Source organism: Pelmatolapia mariae, linkage group LG1 (genome assembly GCF_036321145.2).
Source record: "Pelmatolapia mariae isolate MD_Pm_ZW linkage group LG1, Pm_UMD_F_2, whole genome shotgun sequence".
NCBI lineage: Eukaryota > Metazoa > Chordata > Actinopteri > Cichliformes > Cichlidae > Pelmatolapia > Pelmatolapia mariae.
Window position 1 is genome coordinate 24050084 of NC_086227.1, and position 19261 is coordinate 24069344.

At 43.2% G+C, this 19261-nt stretch overlaps 1 protein-coding gene across 2 annotated transcripts in view; it reads right to left on the bottom strand.

The window, feature by feature from the left end:
- The window catches only part of gse1b (Gse1 coiled-coil protein b), a 161167-nt gene that overhangs the window by 59350 nt on the left and 82556 nt on the right, over window positions 1–19261 (bottom strand). The window contains exon 1 of one of the 2 annotated variants that reach the window (XM_063476859.1): window positions 1764–2213. The exons of the other annotated variant lie outside the window; for it this stretch is intronic. Within the exon in view, the coding sequence (XP_063332929.1) occupies window positions 1764–1800 (37 nt within the window). The 5' untranslated portion in view covers window positions 1801–2213. Of the gene's footprint in view, window positions 1–1763; window positions 2214–19261 lie in introns of those variants that run through there. 2 annotated transcript variants of the gene reach the window in all.

The window sequence follows — 19261 nt, forward strand, 5'->3', positions numbered from 1 at the left end:
AGATTGCCCCACAAACAGTCTCTCTCTGCTTGTTCTGGTTAATTCTTATATTGCTCAGTTTGATTCAAGTGTAAACCTGGAAAATAAAGAGCACTCTGGTCAGAGGCTTTGACACATGTAGAAAAGTAGTGCATTGAGTCTTTTGTCCTCCTCTCTAACCCCTGACACAAACACCTCTCTGTGTTTCTTTCTGTCTTTATTTCTCACACAGCAGGCACTCTGTGGCCTTTACCAGCAAATATCCATTTCAAAACCAGTCGTCTGAAAAGAGAAGTAGGTTAGAAAGACACGATGGAGATAGGCACATGCAGAAGGAGGCAAAAAATAGTAGATAAAAAGCTGTTAAAGCTCACAAATGACATCAGCCTATATTAAAGTACTTGGGTTTTGGTGTGCTTCTTCGCTATTCAAGAAAGAAAAGCGTCTGTACCCTTAAAGAGGTAATCACAGGTATGACTTAAGTATTTTGGCTCTTAGGTTTTTTGTGATAACTAATTTATAACTGTTAATCTTTGGAGTCCTCCGTGTTTCTGCGATATCAATGCAAATAAAATGGTGCTTGAAACATAAAAAAAACATAACATAATGAAATGTAAAATCATACAAAAGAAAGCAGTATACACTCAACTAAATATTTCATTTGAAGTGCAGCACATTTTATGTCTGCACTGTGGGTCACGTCCTTAAACTAATACACAATTAATACAAAAATGTGTATGGAAAAAAAGAAAGACTTAAGCGGTCGGTCATGGTCTAACTGCACACTCTCCTGCTGACTAAAGCACATAAATTATTTATCTCTAAGAAGTGTTGGTGAAGTGTACTCAGTTAAGCTGCAGGGAGACAACATCCACACACAGATGAAAGCACACATTAAACAGAAGACAAGCACCATTGTGCAGATTTAGGTTACGGTATAAAACTGAATTATAGTTAGATTTAGATTACGGAAAAGCTGTATAAAGAGCCAAAAGCATCTCTGAGTTGATGGAAGAGTACAGAGGTGTGTGGGTTTACAGTGTGTATGTCAAGCAATCAAGCAGGAGGCAAAGCATTTAAATATTTATGAACACATCAATACATATGCAAAAGGCACAGAAAGAGAAAAGAAAACATTGCCTCTCTCAAGTTTTCTTCTCTACCATTCTACCTCAGTTTGTCATTCTCCTCTCTTCTCTCACTGCCCTCTCTTGGCTGTCCTCTCCACAATCAGTGCCGAGTGAGCCACGAGACGCACTTAAGCGCCGACCGGCGGTAACCTCACGCCGCCCTAGTATTTTTTTCTCACACCCACCATACGCACGCTCATACAAAAACTGCAAACATGCACGTATGCATGTGAGCATATACACGTATAAAACCCCCAAAAAGATAGACCACACGTACAAAACTATACATTTGCTTCTCTACTCATTGTGTAGCTGAATAAAACAAAGCAGCCGGGTAAGTGTCCCATTTACCTGCTGACTTCCATGATAAAGAGCTGAGAGGTTAGAGGAACAGAGTGCGAGCTGCTGTCACACAGCATTACCAGCCTCGGATCTCAGGTTCCAACCTCAGGATCAACAGCACAAAGACAAGTGTCTCCTCAGATGCACTCTAGAGCTAACCTCAAACCTCTAGAGCACTTTGTTACAACACACAATTACACGCAGAGAGAATGACACACATGCACAACATGCCCACACAAATGTGCATTTAGAAAATGATTTAATACACACACGCATTCATTTTCACACCACACATGAATGACATAAGCTTACCTGGCAAGTAGTAAAGTGGTGCTTTTAGTCCAAACATGGTTTCTGTTTAAGTGTCATGAAGCCACAGCAACTTGTTTCAAATGTGCAGGCAGCAGCCCTGTCCTGGATGACTTCGACAGAAAGGGACTGCGCCTTCGCAGCCACCCAGAAACGAGGCTCAGTGTGTGGTGAGGCTGGGCTGGGACTCAGCCTGTCATCCCTGCTTTCTGGTCCTCGCTAACCAAGCGTGAGGCTGGGACCGCCCAGCCAGCTAGGACACACACACATACACAAACACTCAGACAGCCACACAGATACACACAGACAGAGCAGTGCAAGGGTCAACCCCAGAGCACGCCCGTGCTCTCGACCCCCTCACTCTTGCCCAAGATCCCAGGGGCAAAGGGTCACAACACTTGCTGTTCGTTTCTAAGCAGCAGCAGGAAACGCGCTTTCTCAATCTCTTTCTTACATGAGCACACACAAACAGACACGCACACACACCCGGCGAGTCGGGACAGCCGGAGAGAGAGATGAAAAAAGCTAGCGGTCCAGTGTCAAGAAGAGGTGAAAAGAGGAAGGAGGGAGAATAAACTCAGGCTGGGTAAATCCTGCAGACAAGAGCAACGACTGATTCCTAGGACTGCCTTTTATCCCTCTATCCAAGAAAGATGATCAGAAGAGAGACAGCTCTGCTTCCTCCGCTACTGCTGCCACTCTCTCTCTCGCTCTCTCATTTTCTCACCCTCCTCTCTCTCTCTCTCTCTCTCTCACTGCCGATACACAAGGAAAGAGGTGGAGGAGAGGAGGAGGAGAGAAGGAGGGCAGAATGAACTCCCTCCAGGCAACAAGACTGCCAGATAGCGAGGAAGGGAGTGTGTGTGCGTGTGTGTGTGTGTCAGTGTGAGGGGGTTGGTGGTGTTAGAGCAAAAGAAGAGCCTGAATAGGCAAGGGTACAGATGAGAAGGAAATACCAGCCAGTGCTGATGCTTCACCCGAGGAGGAGAATGGTCACAGTTCAATTTGGAGTTAGGGTGACAGCTGATTGGACAGCACCAGTGACAGTGAGAGGCCAACGACTATCAAGGGAGCATCTGTTCTCACTGTATCAGACAGTAGGAAAGCATCAACCCGTAGAGAGTGCAGAGTGTGTGTTGTGGGTCTTCAAGGGCAGCTCACAATAGAACAGCTACGTATTTGGAGGAGGAAAATATAAAAGATCCCCCGCCTCCATTCTCTCCTCTGAAAATGAGAGTCCTCGTCTCTGTCTGCAAGTGTGTGGGTGCATTTGTGTGTCCGTCTAGGAAACTTGGCTTGTGCAGTCTTCTGCACAGACTGCTCACCATGCTGCGCCGACAGCAGACTTTCCCCCTTTCTCTCTCACTGCCTCTCTCCTCATCATACACACACGCATACACACACGCGAATAAACACACAAAACGTGCTGTGTTATGCCCCCTGCTCTACACAAAAACCTGACCGAGATGGTGGCAATAGGGGTGAGGAGTTAACTATCTGCTGGGAAGCATCCATGCCAAACCATATCAGCCACAAAAACAGCAGGCGTGGGGGCAAGAGCAAGAAAGTAAGGAAAAAAAATAAAGAAAGGGAAAAGATAGATGATCTACCACGATATTTTGCCCCTGGGTTGCTCTCCAACCCATTCTATGAAAAAGAGAGGGAGGGAAGGCTGGCAGGAGTTTAGTGAAGAAAGAGAGAGGAGGCACACTGAGGGGTCCCATGCCTCCAGCAAGACTTGGAGGACACAGGAAAAGACAGTACACATCGAGAGAAAGAGCGGGAGTGTGAAAGCCATGCTCATAGGCAAATAGGCCAAGTAATCACTAACAAGGACTGGTGATTGAAGGAAGAGGGAGAGACACAGAGGGACAGGCTAATGTGAAAAGGGGAGTCTATAAATTCAGATGAGAAGTAAAGCAGATTTAAGTCTTTTAAGTAAGACGAGCACGATTGGTAGAATGTGTAACTTCTAACATAAAGGTGGATAAGTAAGTTCAGCATGTTGACATTTACGCACCCTTTATACTGTATTCCTTATGGTTAAGTGCATCCGAATAACACGCATCATCTTTGCTGAGAGGCATCTGTGTGATTCTGTGTTGTGTTGCAAAGGTGTGTGCGTGAGGCAGGTGTTGAAGTGTCTCACACCTTGTGAGAGAGGTTGGGAGGCGATGTGTCCCCCTGAGGGACAACACCGCCTAGCCTGATGACACACTGGCAGACACAGAGACAGACAGAGAACTAAAAATACGATGCCCAATTTCCGCAACTTGGACCGCATGAAGATGAGGAGGACCGAAGGAGGACAAGAAGATTTGTTTGTTTTTCAAACAACAGAGGCTTGCTTCCAACAAGGCTTCTGAGACTTCAATTAAAACAACATCTTCTAACTTATGACTGCAAATACATCTTTGAACAATATTGCTATGGGGGGGGAAAAAAAACATTTTACCAGGAATAGGTTATCCCAGTTTTTTTTTTTCATCGTTTCTTTTTAAGGGTGGCACCTTTGGTGACATTTTTTTTTCATTCATCCTAGTTTTACATTGCAGTAACTACTGAAGATCACTTCTTAAACCTCAAATGCTGTGTATGCTTCTGATGATGAAGATGCAGACTTTTTTCCATCATTTTCAGGATTTATTTTCGTCGCCATTTGCAGCAGCCACCAATGGAGTTCAGGAAAACCACTTGAAGAAATTTGCTAAACTAAAGCAGCTTAAAAAAGTAGTTTAAACAACTTTGTTAAAAATAGGAATGATCAAATTCGCAATTGCATCCATCCATCCATCTATTTTCTTCTGCTCATCCAGATCAGGGTCTGAGAGGAGCTGGAGCCTATCCCATCTGCTACATGGCAAGAGGCAGGGTACAACGTGGACAGGACGCTGGTTTGTTTCAGGGGTAACACAGACAGAGAGACAACCATTCATGCACAAACTCACAACTACAGCAAACTTCAAATCACCAATTAACTGAACCCCTTGCAAGTCACTGGAGTGTTGGGGCAAAACCAAAATCAAAACCAAAGCCACTGCCTACATTCAAATCGAGGACCTTCTTGCAGTCATATATTATATCATATGGTATCACATCACAAAACATTTGCTATATGGTGATTTTTCTTTTAGCTTAAATTTATGAGGTTTACCCACAATAGAGCTGCTGCTTGAAGAATGCATAATGTGTGCACGACTTCATGGAATAAGATGTAAAAAGTAGGTGGGGATCTAAAACGGGAATTTAATTACAGTAACAGAGATGTTGTAACAAAAATAAATAAAAAATAAATAAATGAATAAAAATGTATTCATCAAAATTCACTGTAATTTTAATTTCAGTGGTATTTTCAGTTGAATTAAATACACAAAAATATAAAAAATATAGTACAGTGCTGTTGGAGAACAGCAACAGAGTCAAAAAAGTCACTAATCCAATATGTTGAAATCAAAGTCCTGACCTTAGGATAACAAAATATATGCTCAACTGCTTATTTCAATGTTATCGTCATTGTTGGCATGCAGGACTGGTGATTTAGATTATTCTCACGCAGAACATGCAGAGCGCTTGAAGGGACACATGCAATAAGTGTTCTATGATCTAAAAGTCATACCTCATGTTGGTTGACACAGAAAAAAAATGGCAGTCGGTGATGTAAAAATTTCAAACGGCTGCAGCATGACAGTTTTTTTCCCAAAACAAACCCAAGAATTCCTTTTTGTTTAACAGGATCTTCTGTAACAAAGACATGAAACATCCCAAGTTTTAAATGCAAACTCAGATTGACCGTTTGCTCGTTTAGTTTTTTTTTTTTTACACTAGGAAAATGGGAAAAAGAGCAGTAACGTCACAGGTTACTGTGTTGAAATCAAATCATGTGGGTTATTGCAGAGATGAAAAGTGGGACTGACAGGTAACGATAAAGAATCATGTGTCTGTTTTTTTATTTCGCTACTCATTAAGGGACAGGCAGTGCTGGAGAACAGCTATTGTCCTCTGTTATTCAACGTAGTGTAATGAGTCACAGTTGACAAGTGCACTGCAGAAGAAGAAACGTACATGGAGGCACTCACACACACACACACACACACACACACACACACACACACACACACACACACACACACACACACAAACACACCCTCTCTCTCGCTCGCTCTCTCTCTGAAAGGGTATAAAAGCTCCCTGGGGACCAAGGCAGCATGTGAGACTGAAACACTGTGATCAAGAACTAACAGGGAGAGGGAAAGAACAAGAGAGGGGAAGAACAAAAACAAGTGAAAAGGGGGTTTAAAAAAAGAATAAAATGAAAACGGCATGGATAGGAAGACACAGTCAGCTGACAAAGACGGGGATGAAAACAGGTAGAGAGACAAAGAGAGAGGAGAGAGCGAGAGAGAGAGATTATATTCCTTAATTCTTTGGCTATATTCAGAGAAAGCAAGACTGAGCTCAGTCACACATACTGTACACATACACACACATAAACCTGCCACACTCACTTCCTGTCAACCCACTATACTATTGTCTTCCCTACATCCCCCCCTTCAAAGACATAATCACTCTCTGAAGCATTGTGCCCAAGTGTGCGTCTGTGTGTGTGTGTGTGCATGTGTGTGAGTGCGCAAGTGTGTGCTGGTGAGAGAGGGTTGAACGTATGACTTCTTCCTCAGCAGGGAGTGCCAGGATAAGACATCACTATAATCTTTACCTACCCCACACAGCCTCTGGAGTGCCAAATAGACTTGCAAAGATAAACACACACAAACATATACTGTGCATCCCAGTAACGCGCTGCACTCTGACATGAATGCAAAAAGAGAAGGTGTGGGATTCTCAAAGAGAAGAAATAAATAAAGCCTGTGTTGCACGCAACATCACAAGTGAGGATGTGCATTCAAAAAACAAAAGTGTCAGGGATTTTCAGTGTAAATTTAAAGCAATTCACCTTTTAAATGGGGGGGAAAAAAACACTCTACATCTTCAATGGGTTCTTTGGAACATACTCATTATATGACTGAATACAAAAAAGGCACTAATTACATATGTGTAATAAAAGTCCTTTCCACTTTGCAAATCCTTCTTTACATGCGGCAACCGATAAGCATCACAAATGACAACCATGAAATTGAGCGTAAACATAATTCAAACCATGCAGTGATGCTGTTTCATTGAGTATCTCTCTATCGGTAAGGAGATTTCTAATAGCCAGTAATTGTGATAGGAGAAATGTTTGAGGTTATAGCATGGTGAGTACAATCCTTCACAGTGTGATCCTGCTTCTTGAAAATACACAATCTTGAAAATAATTTACCAAATATCAGATAAATAAAGTATTTATCATTTCATCTGTCAATGCCCAGTGCATGTCAATGCCCTACAGAGCAACCAACATGAAGGGTGTGGCAAAATATCAATATAGGAGAACATTATACAAATTTCTCTTGTGGTGCAATTATCAAGACGTACATGCCAAGTACAGAATTCTTTATTGAAACATGCAGCTGCTACAAACAGATTCCCGCAACACTGAAGTACTGACCTACAAAAGACTCGTGACTCCTCGTGGTGGTGCAGCAAACATGGCTGAAACTGCTGTGGTACGATGCCAAAAGCTGAACTGTAGATGTGCAGTTATTTCCACGTAAAATAGAGGTCTCCTAAGACCTTCTCTTACAAAATCAGTAATATAAATCAAACTATTAAATGCATGCATCTCTATTTTTAGTTGTTTTTTTAAACAACAAAACTAATATGGCTGTAAAAGGGATGATAATTGTTTCCTGAAAGCCAATTTGTGTGATGTTTTTGTGTTTTTTAGACTAAGGGGGAAAATATTTCCAACTTAGCGAAGCAGCTAAAAGACCGGCATCCAGATCTGCTCAAAAAATTCAAGTTGTGCAAGTTAAATTAACACTAACATCATCCGAAGTATTTTCCTTTTCAGATTATCCTGAAATGTAAATCACCAATTAATTTGGAGCACCTGGCACTGCCACTATGAAGTCCACTTTGTTCCACAGGGCAAAATGTTTGCAATCCGTTTGCAAAGTGATGATGTGATGACCCCTGCTTCTGGGTCCAAACTACTCTGCGTTTATTAAGGCTGTTGTCTTTTTAACATGTTTTAATGCTTTGTATCTTGTTCTCTTTAATCTGAACAAGCCCTTAAAAAAAGGCAGTGATCACTGTTTGCATCTCTTGGTTTTTATTACCACTATTCATTTTAAAACCTTACAATGTAACTACAGCCCAGCCCGTGCATCAGTAAATTAATGACTAACCTCATATTGTGGATGGACTATCAAAGGTGTTCTCCTGACTGAAGTTTGGTTCGTTTACAGTATCCTGCCATGCGATTGCGTTTGTCCCTAACCATCAGGAATCCTGGCGTTAACTTTTACCAAATGGAAAAAAGTTAGCGTTCATCCTCCAGCTTCACTGTGCTAATGTGTATATGTTATGCTAACCATAGCTGTGTAGCTAGCCACCACGTGTATCATGATATCGTGTTCGCGGGCGATGTTGCGTATTGTGAGTTACTCTGCGAGTCCCATTTTACCTTAAATGGCCTCCGTGAGCAGAAAAGAGAGAGGGAGCGATTTTATTTATTTTTTTAAAAAGTGTGTCCGCATCAACTCTGATGCGAAATAATATCGTCACCCTTCTCTCACCCTTATCTGCTAAGACTCGCACTCGCTCCGCCATTACGCGCTCCCATTTAACCTGACCTCGCACTGGTGATTAGAAGCCTGTGAAGTGTGCGAGCGTGTGTGCGCGTATATATTGGTCTTTGTGTGTGAGATGCTCCTCTCTGTATGCTAATCACAGCCTAGCGCTGAGAATTAATTTGCAAATGTGTCATTACCCATCAGGCTCAGCAGCAATAACCCTGCAATTACACAACTCTCACTTGGCCAGCTGAGCACCACACACACGTGCAGGCAAAAGGATGTGTACACACACATAGGCATGGGCGCGCGCGCACACACACACAAGACTGGACTAAATGGATTCTGATTCTGGTGTTCTGGTGTACAGATGCAATATTCAGGAAATATTTCTACACAAATATATCTGCTTTGCTGCTGAGAGAAAAAAACATAAACAGTTCTGTAGGAGATATCCGGTGTGTTTAGAGTCTAATCACAGCTCCGCGCCTCGGTGTCAACAGGACAGCAACCGAGGTCACCTGCGCACTTTTCACTCACTCCACATTATCGGGAAGTGCGGCCTTGCTAAGAACTTCAACAGCATTGCACAGAGCCTTCATATTACGGATACAGCAACATAAAAACGTGTGTGTGCATGATTTTGAACACTTACCTGTGAAGTAAGGCGTCAGGATGAGAGGTGAAGTGCGCAGTGGCCATGAGGAGGAAGGCAGTTGACATGGAAAAGAAAGAATACAAAGCTGTGAGTATCTATGTGTCACATTTCAGGCCGGAAATGCTTACTTTTTTAAACATCTTTAAAGCGAATTACAAATTAAAGAAAATGCTGGATAAGAGATTGGTGAAACCACAATAATTCACATGTTTCTTTGCAGGGTTGGAGGTGCTCACTGAAAAGGCTTGTGGTATTAAAAATAGCCTGTGTATTCAGTATATCTTATTATCCCAAGCTGCTGCCTTACATTACGCATAGAGAGAAGTAGAAAGGGTCAGTGTCAGGTCCACCTCTGAAGCTGAGGAAAGACTGACACTGTTTACCATTCGAGCTGCTAGATGAGGTTTTAGGTTGTTAGCTCACAACAACGTTTTAACAACCGCACTCTGTTTCAAAGTTGAGGTCAAGCAAGGGTGACGTTAAAACTAAATGTTTGCTCTGTCACTGGATGCAGACCACCTGCTCTTAAACTCCACTTTACACATCACATAACCTTGTATGGTTATAGCTCCACCACAAATCTGCGTCTGCTACAAGAAACTAAGCTTCAATGGCCCACACGCTCACCTAAAGCACGCTACACTCCTGTCACAAATACTTCAACACTTTACGCACATTAGCTCTAGTGCTGACCTTGTTGCCCTGTGCTTCTGTGACACCAAAGGTGTTTAAATGTGGATGTATAACGTACGTGTCTTTCAACTTACCAAAACCTTGTCCACGATTTCCACAATCTAGTCTACACAAGAGACAAAACTAAGACTGAATACGTTTTATCAACAGAGAAATAACAGTAATAATAATTTTAAAATGCTACAAAGATTCATGCCTTTGCTAAGGTTATGCAGTCTGGCAGACAAAAGACAAGTAAAAAAAACCTTAATATGGCAGAAACCTTCAAATCAAAAAGAGAAAAGAGAAGGTTTATTGGTTAAAATAAAAGAATCACAGGTCACCATCCAACAACTGGTGATGTTTTACTGCTGCCAATTCTGCTTTTGTGAATTTATTTTAAAAAAGATGGTGAAGATAAACACTCGAATCTCCTGTTAATAAATAAATGTACTGGAGGCACTGCTAGCAAATAACACTGCAAGACTGAGTCTAGGTTGACTCTCTGTTCTGGCAAAACTGATCAAACTGCTGCACAAATATCAGAACATTTCAGTATTGACAGCCAAGGCCTGGAGAGGTTCTTGTCAAAGTACTGGATAGTACGAGAGCCTTGAGCCGAAGGCAGAAGTAACTGACTGACTGCACACAGCACATCTGGTCTGATTTGTGCTCAGGAGAATTTGCATTAATACTGTAACCAGCTACAAGGCTGCATATACACTTCCAGATAAATGTTAGTTAAGGTATTGATATAAACATCAGCAAAATAACTGTCCAGGCAGAGGCAATCATCCACTGGTCACATGTTACTTTAGAAGAGAGATGTTTGCACTCTATAGCCACTGCACACACAGAAACCTGCCAGTTTTCGTTGTTGGAACGATAGCAATCAGATGAACACATTGCGTCATGCTCCTCCTGAGCTGACAGCTATCAGTGTTTGAAATTCCCTGCTTGGCCTTTGTTTCTGGATCTTTGTGATAGTGAACCGCTGCGGCTCAGCAAGCACCCAAATTTCTCACTAAATTCACAGATTTGCTTTTACTGTCCAGAAAGCAGTATGGATGATAATATCATTGATGATGATAATATTCCCAAATCTCAAATGCTGTCACTAAGAGTTTAAAGTGGATTTCTTTTAAAATATTCCCACCTATTTTGACCAAAACCCAATTATACACTCACTTAGACCTACAAATTCACTGGAACCATTTGGAGGGAGCTGGCCTGTGCTGGCAAACTGATGTGCCGTCATATCATTTCCCTCCCACAATGCCTTGTGGCACACCTGCTTTCTAGCACAGACAACAGAAGCGTCCCTGTTCTCAGTCGAGGGAATGCATCGCGCCACGCGTCTTTGCTCTGATGAGGCTTTTTATAGTCACTCAGCTCTCTTACCTGCATCCTCCAACTCTTCATCTGTCTCCATATCAAAGACATCAGATCTGCTGCCTCTCAGCAAGTCCCGTTTTTATTAGACAGAAGAGCAGAGAACCAGAGACAAAGTACTGAACTGGAGAAGAAGGAAGGAGGGGCGCTTTAAAAGTGCTGCTCATTTGATTAACAAATATGTGTTCACATGTGAGCTGCGTGTTCCTCTGTTTAATGCGTGTGTGCGTATGTGGGTGTGTGTCTGTGTAATCACCCGGGGGCAGGTGTATGGTATGCAAACGCAGCTGAGGAAGCCTAGAGAGCAGACACAGCAGGAGAATCCTGCTCTACAGCAACACCCGGAAAAAAGAAGAAAAAAAAGCTGACAGGCTACGTATGCACACACACACAGATACACACACACACACACAGATACACACACACATATGATTAGACACATACACGTTTACGTACATGTGCAGAAACAGGAATAGCAGACACAATTCAATATACTTGATTTAATATTTAATTTTGTGCATGCATACACATGAGGCTGAGTCCACACACAAACACACACACTCGCGCGCACACACAGAGCTGTTGGCGTTGTGTTTTTCGCTTGACTTGTGCTCTCCTGTGACATTTCCTCATTGGCTTGTTTGTCTCAATTATCCCTGCTTATTGGTTAACCCATTAACTTACACACAGGGAGGAGGAAAGGCGAGCGAGACCGAGAGAATAGGAGAAAGAGAGAGGGAGAGCTGGATTATGGCTCGACCTGCCTTAGGCGTGTTGTGCATCACACAACTGTATGAGGCCACAAACACGGGCCTGGCCGGGCGCCAAGCAAACACACAAGTTGTACATGTAACAGGCAACAGAGAGCAGCTGACGGGGCAGCAGAGAACCAGCACCGCAGGGCCTGTTGGAGGGCTGAACTGACCTTCTCCACTCACCATTGTGCTTTTGGATTTGGAACACACTACCTTACAACATGGTTTTTATCTTTGTGTGTGTGTGTGTGAGTTTTGTATTTGGTAAGCACATCATTAAAAGCGCCAACGTGTGTGCCCGTAATGTTTGTGTGTTGGACGACTGCCTGTGTGTTTGTGTGTGTAGAAGGAGGTTGCCTTGCCCTGTGTCAGGCCTCTGCTGTGCTCAGTAAGTGAGGCGTGCTAATACTGCGTGTGCTCAGGTTTCACGCATCAGCACACAGTCGAAGAGACTTACCCGAGGTCACAGACTGTCAACCCCCCTCCACACCCACCTTTTATTTTTCCTCCTCCCTCCTTTGACTCAATCCTTCCTTTTCTCACACTAAATACTTTACCTTTAGCCAAGCTTCAGCACTCCTTTGGCTTTTCCCCCCCTCCCTCTCTCCCACTTCGCTATCAGTCCTCCCTTCCCGCTGCCTCTCCTCCCACCTCCTCTTCATCCCCAGAGAATTCCATCATGCTCAGTCTTTTAGTATCTTTCATGTCTTTTACCTGTCAACAGAGGAGAGAACGTGCGAGCCGCTCCCCAACAAAGGAAAAACACCCTCCTGTCATCTCAGAAAATGCTGCAGGGTGGAGGGGGCGCAGGGAGGAAGATCGACAGGGGGACAGAGCGAGGTAGATAGCATGGAAAGCAGAATCAAAAGGGAAATGTTGGGTAGAGGGAATAGAAATGCGACACAGAAGGAAGGAACTCAAGCCGTTCCTGAGCAATTTAGCTGTGCAATTTAATATAGGAGAATGCCTAAAAAACACAATGCCATCATGCCACTGAAGATAACGCTCTTTTTGCACGGTGAGCTCCTATCTTAATGATAAAGAGCAATTCATGCTACATGTGAACACAAGAACATAGACTTTCATGCATGACCTCCTCAGCTTCACACAGCTATAGTCTGTGAATCCTCAGGAGCTCAGTTCAGCTCCACCGCACTCCACAACAGTACCAGCAGCGCACATTCACACGGGATAAAACTATAAGCTGTGCAATCCAATAGGCACCTCACTCAATCTGTGACTGCCTCTCTATCCAATGCCCAATGTCTGTGTGTGTGTGCATTTTGTGTGAGTGAATCCTTTGCTAGTACTAATCTGCTGGCACAGTCCCCGTCCTCATCGTTGCCCTCGTCTCCGTATTATTCTGGGATTAGCTTGTGTGTTAGCCTAGCCGCAGCCCACAGCCCGAGCTGGGGAGAGGCAGCCATCTTAGAACAATGCCTATTGATGAAACACTAAGAGGCTTGATTGGATTAATCATCTCTCCCTCTCCCTTTTTTCTCTCTCCTCCTTTTCTAGCTGTCCCGCTTTGTTTCTGCTCCTCTACTGTTTCCCTTCTTTACTTGTGCCTTTCCCTCCTTCTCTTCAAAGCACAATAACACCCAGATTTTGTTGTCTCTCCCTGGTGAGGAGATGACGCTGTTAACGCCCCCTTGCTGGATAACGAACACAAACAACAGGCTGGCGGTTTACGAGGGCACTTCAAGGTAAAAAGTAAACATCTAATTAAGAGGAGAATCAAATAGCTCCGAACTGCTTCTGTGCGGTAATACATTTTACATCACGGTGCTTAAATAGCGAGGCCCTCCTTGATGAGAACAAAACACTGCCTATGATAATGAATGTTTGATTATAATTAAGAATATAATCGTAGGAAAAGGTTGAGAAGAGAACTGTATGGAGGAGTCAGATGTTTCCTTTTTTTCTTTCCATGAAACACACGAGCAAGAGCTGCCAGAATGTGTGAGATATGACAGCAGCAGCAGCAGCACAGAAAGAGAGAAATAGGGGTGAATCTCTACAGATTTGGCCTGTGTTTAGTTGGGGCACTCTACCAAGTGGCAGTCACTAGCCTGGGCGGCCTTTGGCCTGCTGTCCCCACCAATCACATTCCAGCCCCAACTACGCCAGCGTGGACCCACAGCAACCCTCCAGCCTGGTGCCAAACGCCTGCGCGCAAACACACACAAAGGCACACACCGGCAACCACAGCTCATGCAAACACTGCAGCCAACTCCATTTTCAAACATGGATAACAACTGAATTAACACTCTGTGATCCTCTGCCAAAGCAGAAGGATGCTCCTTTATATATTCAAACACACACTTGCACGCACGTTAACGCAAACAAGCATGCTTAACCACAAACACCCACATAAGACACAGACACACACACGGGATACACAAGAGGCTGTTTGGGTGGAGTTATCTGCGTGTAGATTTTAAATGCATCTCGCCCTTATGTCCCTTATGTCTCTCTCGTGTTCTCTCTGTGGCTCTGTTTCGCTCTCACTGTGCCTTTTCTGCTTGGTGCAAAGATAAAAGCAAATTACAGTCTCATGCTGGTGTTGCTACGCTAAAGCCATTTAAACGGTGGCACCTCTGTTTTGTGCTTCAATGTCTGGAATGTAGAAATTGGGTTGAAAACAAGGCCGAGTCAGAGCGGAGAGGAGACGAGGGAAGGCAAGGCCGGTTTTATAATGCAGTTGGGTCATCTTTTGTTCTCTCTGACCCGACGCTCAAACCAGTCTAAAATGCAGCAATAATAATGATCAACATCAATGATAAATTACACCACCTTCTTCTCCTTTCCTCCTCCTTCCTCTTTTCCTCCTCCGCATCTTATCCCTCTCCTGCTATTTGCTCAATCTGGGGGAGAAACTGAAATCCTCCCATCACAGTCGCAATCTGACCGCTTCTTTTCTTTATTTATTCTTTTCATCCTAAAGCCCTGTCTTCTTTGTTTTTATATGATAAATATAGTGGCATGGATGTTGCTAATGTTGCACAAAAATATGTAAAGATATGAGCAAATGCAGGGAGACACGCAAGATCTGAGACTACGCTTATTTTTGAACACACCTATTGTCACAGCTATGGGCATGTAAAGATGTTTTTCTCTGTTGAAAATCGCAGCAGGAAAACGATGGCAACCGGCTAAAAGAAAATAAACTGGAAGGAGGCAATCACCTGATATCATGGCTATTCATCCTGCAGAGCAAAGAGCTGTTTGGTCTTCCACCAACACAAAGAGAAAAAGGCCGTCCAAGAATCCCTCCTTTCTCTTCCCTCTCTGTCTTTTTTTTCCACAGATTAATCTGTCCAACAGCCATATAAATCTCCGCACTCGCTGTGGAGAAATGCTCTGCGTGGATCATTTATGTATGACAGAAAAAGGAGATAAACCTTGGTAAACCTCTCCAAGACACTCAATGAAAAAAAAAAGTCCAAATCAAACTCAGTGTGTTTTTTAGGGCCTAAACTGACCTCATGTGACATGTACTTTTTACATTACCCACTAAAGTGTGAGTGCCGTGTTGGATGTGCTGCTTGTTAAAGTGTCATGATCATTTACGACTGAGGTCAACATCAATGTTTTTTTGCCTAAAGTCTGGAGGAGAGGCGGAGGAAGGGATCAAGGGAAGGAGGTTAAGGGTGGTGGGCTGTAACCATGGTGCTGCTGAGGTTGGTCACTGTGGGAACAGGCATTTTGCAATGTTGAGGAAGCGGGGTGGGTGGGGGGCTTTCTCTGAGTTTTCCTCTGTCAGAGTTCACACAAAATAACTCAAGAAAATACATTTGTTATCACATTAATAATAAATGCTGGCAAACAAGAACATACTGAACAGAAATGCTGACTATTCTTTCAACTACCCTGCAGAGGCGCCGTACCCTGTATAACACTTCTTGTAAAATATCACTCCAATACTAGACACAACAAGTAAGATTAAGGCTGTAAGAAATATTTATTTTACTCTAAGCTAATGATTATCATGATTCTTTTAAAAAATAATGTTACAATTTTTTTCATAAATATAGAAAAAGAAACTATCTTGAACCTTTTTAAAACATACTTTCATACCCTTTAGATTAACATGTGTTCTCATCACCTGGCATTCATAAAATAACAGCCTATCCAATATGAATCGGTGCCTACCATATTCTCTCTCTTCCAGGAACTGATTAACACTTCAACCCACAAGATGGAGATACCTCTATTTCACTTTTTTTGGCAGTCTCTCCAAAGCGTGCATAAATCCTGCTTGACAGTTGGAATGGAAAGGCCTGTGTCTCCTTGCAGAAACCTCTCCTATTAGATACAGCTGATGATCAGAGTTTTCCAAATTTATTATTTATTTCTTTTTAAAGGAGGAATTTGATCAAACAGACAGAGGCTCTTCTGTTTCGGGACAGTTATTGCAAAATTAGCGTCATCAATCTCACTGACTGCAATCCCTATTAACAGATCTGATCTATGAATGTGTCTCTCCCAGCTGTCTGTACCATCCTACCAATCTTCCAATAATGAGCGGAAGCTGTGTGATTTAGATGCTATTTGTTTGCATAGATTGAACATAAGGTGTACTCGCGTGTGTGCGCATGATTGGTTTCCTGTCCCTGTCAGTAAACAAACCTGCTCAAACTGTCAAAGGGAGAGAGGCACTTTTAACAGTGACCAGTGCAGCAGGATTTACAGCACACTTACGATCACACCCTCAATTAAACCTACACAATAGTGTCTGTGTATGTGCGCGCGTGTCTGTGCTGAGTGGGATAATAACTACCGCACAAAATAGTGGGATGTGAAGTCTATGAGTAAGCACTGCAACACTTCGATTTCCCCTCTTGCCATGATGTCACTGAATTTATTACTTGCTCTTGCTTAAGACCATACCCGCTGTAAATCACACACATACACACTCTCAGAAACACACACACACACACACACGAGTTGCTGTCTGTGTAAGGATTATGATGAGGAGCGGCGCACACGGGGGCTGTGATGAAGGGGAAACAAACAGAGCGTGGAGATGGATGATGGATGGCTCCACTCATTCAATGAGCCAGTCTGAGATGAACATACACTTAGGCAATACATTGCCTGGTCTCGGCCTCCATCTTCCTGTCTCCTGTTTTGCGACAGATAACTCTGTGGCACCTTGATGTGCTGATAGTACTGCTGCAGACCAGCAACAGAAAGATGATTTCCAGGCTGATAGGTGGGCCGTTGAACACCGGCAGTAGTAGAGACGTGAGTCATGGGCTGACACTACTAGCAGAGTGGTGACTCCCACTGAGTGGGGAATGGAGATAATAGAGGAGGGCCCACTCAAAGTCGAGCAGGGAGCAGTGTCAGGCGGGCTGGAGGTGACCAGAAGGGAGAGTAATTGCCTCACTGCGTTCAAGGTGCTTGAAATGATCTGTGACCTGTTCCAAGTATGTGCACTTGAGGGAGGGGCGAGATACATATTGTGCGAGGGAGGCATAGGGCAAGAGAGAGAAATGACTGTTGCAAATGCCCATTTCCTGCTGCCGTGGGGTCACGCCTGAGCCAGGAAGTGTGGGTTGGAGTGGAAGGTGGAATAACGAAGGGATAATCTTGTCTGAGCTCCAGTGAGAGAGGGCAGGGGGCTTGTTATGAGAAAATGAAAGGGGAGAGGTGGAGGAAAGGAGTGCCACGGGCCATTAGAGACACCTCTGCTACACATAATAGCAGGTAGTGGAGAAAGGGCTGACTGCAAGCAGCTCAGTGGAGCTGAGGTAAGAGAGGGAAAGAGTAGGAGCAATGCGTTTCCTGTGCAAAAAAAAAACTGCACTAAAACAAAGTTACACTTGCCCACACAACATGCCGTTTGTCAATCCAGGTATGCTGGCATATGCAAAGTAATGCTACCATTTTTGGTAATTATTGCCACACAAAGTTCATAATATATAATTGCATCCTAAGTAATGACTATGATATAAATGAGATGTGTTCACTTGCTACAGAAAAGCTCACACAATTGTGTCACGTAACTGTAACACAGATTGTTAAAAGCAAAACCTCAAACAGTGTTGGAAAAAAACCCATCCCCAGTGATTTCTAGACTTTGTATCTTAATATGAAAATGATATTCATTTCCACGGTGTTAAATATTACACCAGCCAGTTCCTGGTACTGAAGTCTAGTCTGCAGAACACTAAGAATCTGTTATCACCATGTGGACTTAGTGTCTGCCTCTCGTGCATTACTTTCTTTCTTTTTTTAAATTATTTGTCTAATAAGTAGGTGGCAAAATTACAGGCTGAACAGAAATTATCATGAAGACATACAGATGGTATTGAGAAAAAAAAAGATATGACTAGATTGGAGTGAACTCTCAATTCTTAATTTTCTGGACTCTTTTATTTCCATCCTTTCTAACTCTTCTCATCTTCTCACTGCCCTGTGGCGCAAACTGCCTAATCAGAAGGTATCTGCTTGGTTATGACTTAAAAGCATAAAAAAGGGAGCGGGTCAGAGTTTTACACATGCTGCTGTGAACACAGACAGGTCCTCAGATTTTTTTCTTTTCCTTCTCTCCAACCTTGATGCTTCTCCCATTCATTCTCTTTATCCCTCACTGACTTACATGCTTCACTTCCTGTGCTGTATTCTCAACAGCATTTACTGAGCTAATTAACGGGGCAGAAGGTTGAGCACTGCTCAACTGAGACAACTCCTTCTCTTTGTCTCTTGCACATGTGGATAACTACATATAGAAAATAAGAACGTCTTGTAAGAAGAGACAGGGTGTGGGGGAGAAACAGAAGGATAAATGAACTTCTGTGATAAACCATGTTGTTGATGTCGATGCTAGAATGCAAGAGCTGCCTGAGACTGCTTTTCTTTTCTCAAATTAAATGTTGTGGGAGACACTGGATGAGGCTCAGTATGTCTAAGAAAATGCCCCGCTGCCCAGAAGCCCCACAATGCAGATAAGCAAACGTGAAGTGACTAAATCAATGGCTGACTGAGTAAAAGGCACCTTCAGACTTAGGAAAAACAATGATTGCATGGCTTTATTGCATGACACACAGTGCAAGAGGGATCTAATGAAATCTTGATCCGAATCTGTGAACAGACCATACGTGGTGAATCAAAGGGCTACAATGCAGCCGGTATCAGCTTGTGTCATCTGTGCTTCTCTTATTTATTAAAAACGCAGCTCTTGTGCTTCCCCCCTTTGTCTTATGGTTCTGTGTTCCTTGACTTGGATCAAGTCAAGGAACACAACACATGATGATGCGGACCTATGTCAGATTTGCAAAGTGTAAATGAACACATCCTGCCCCCCAACATTTATTTATATTTATTATTTAAGTTTTTGCC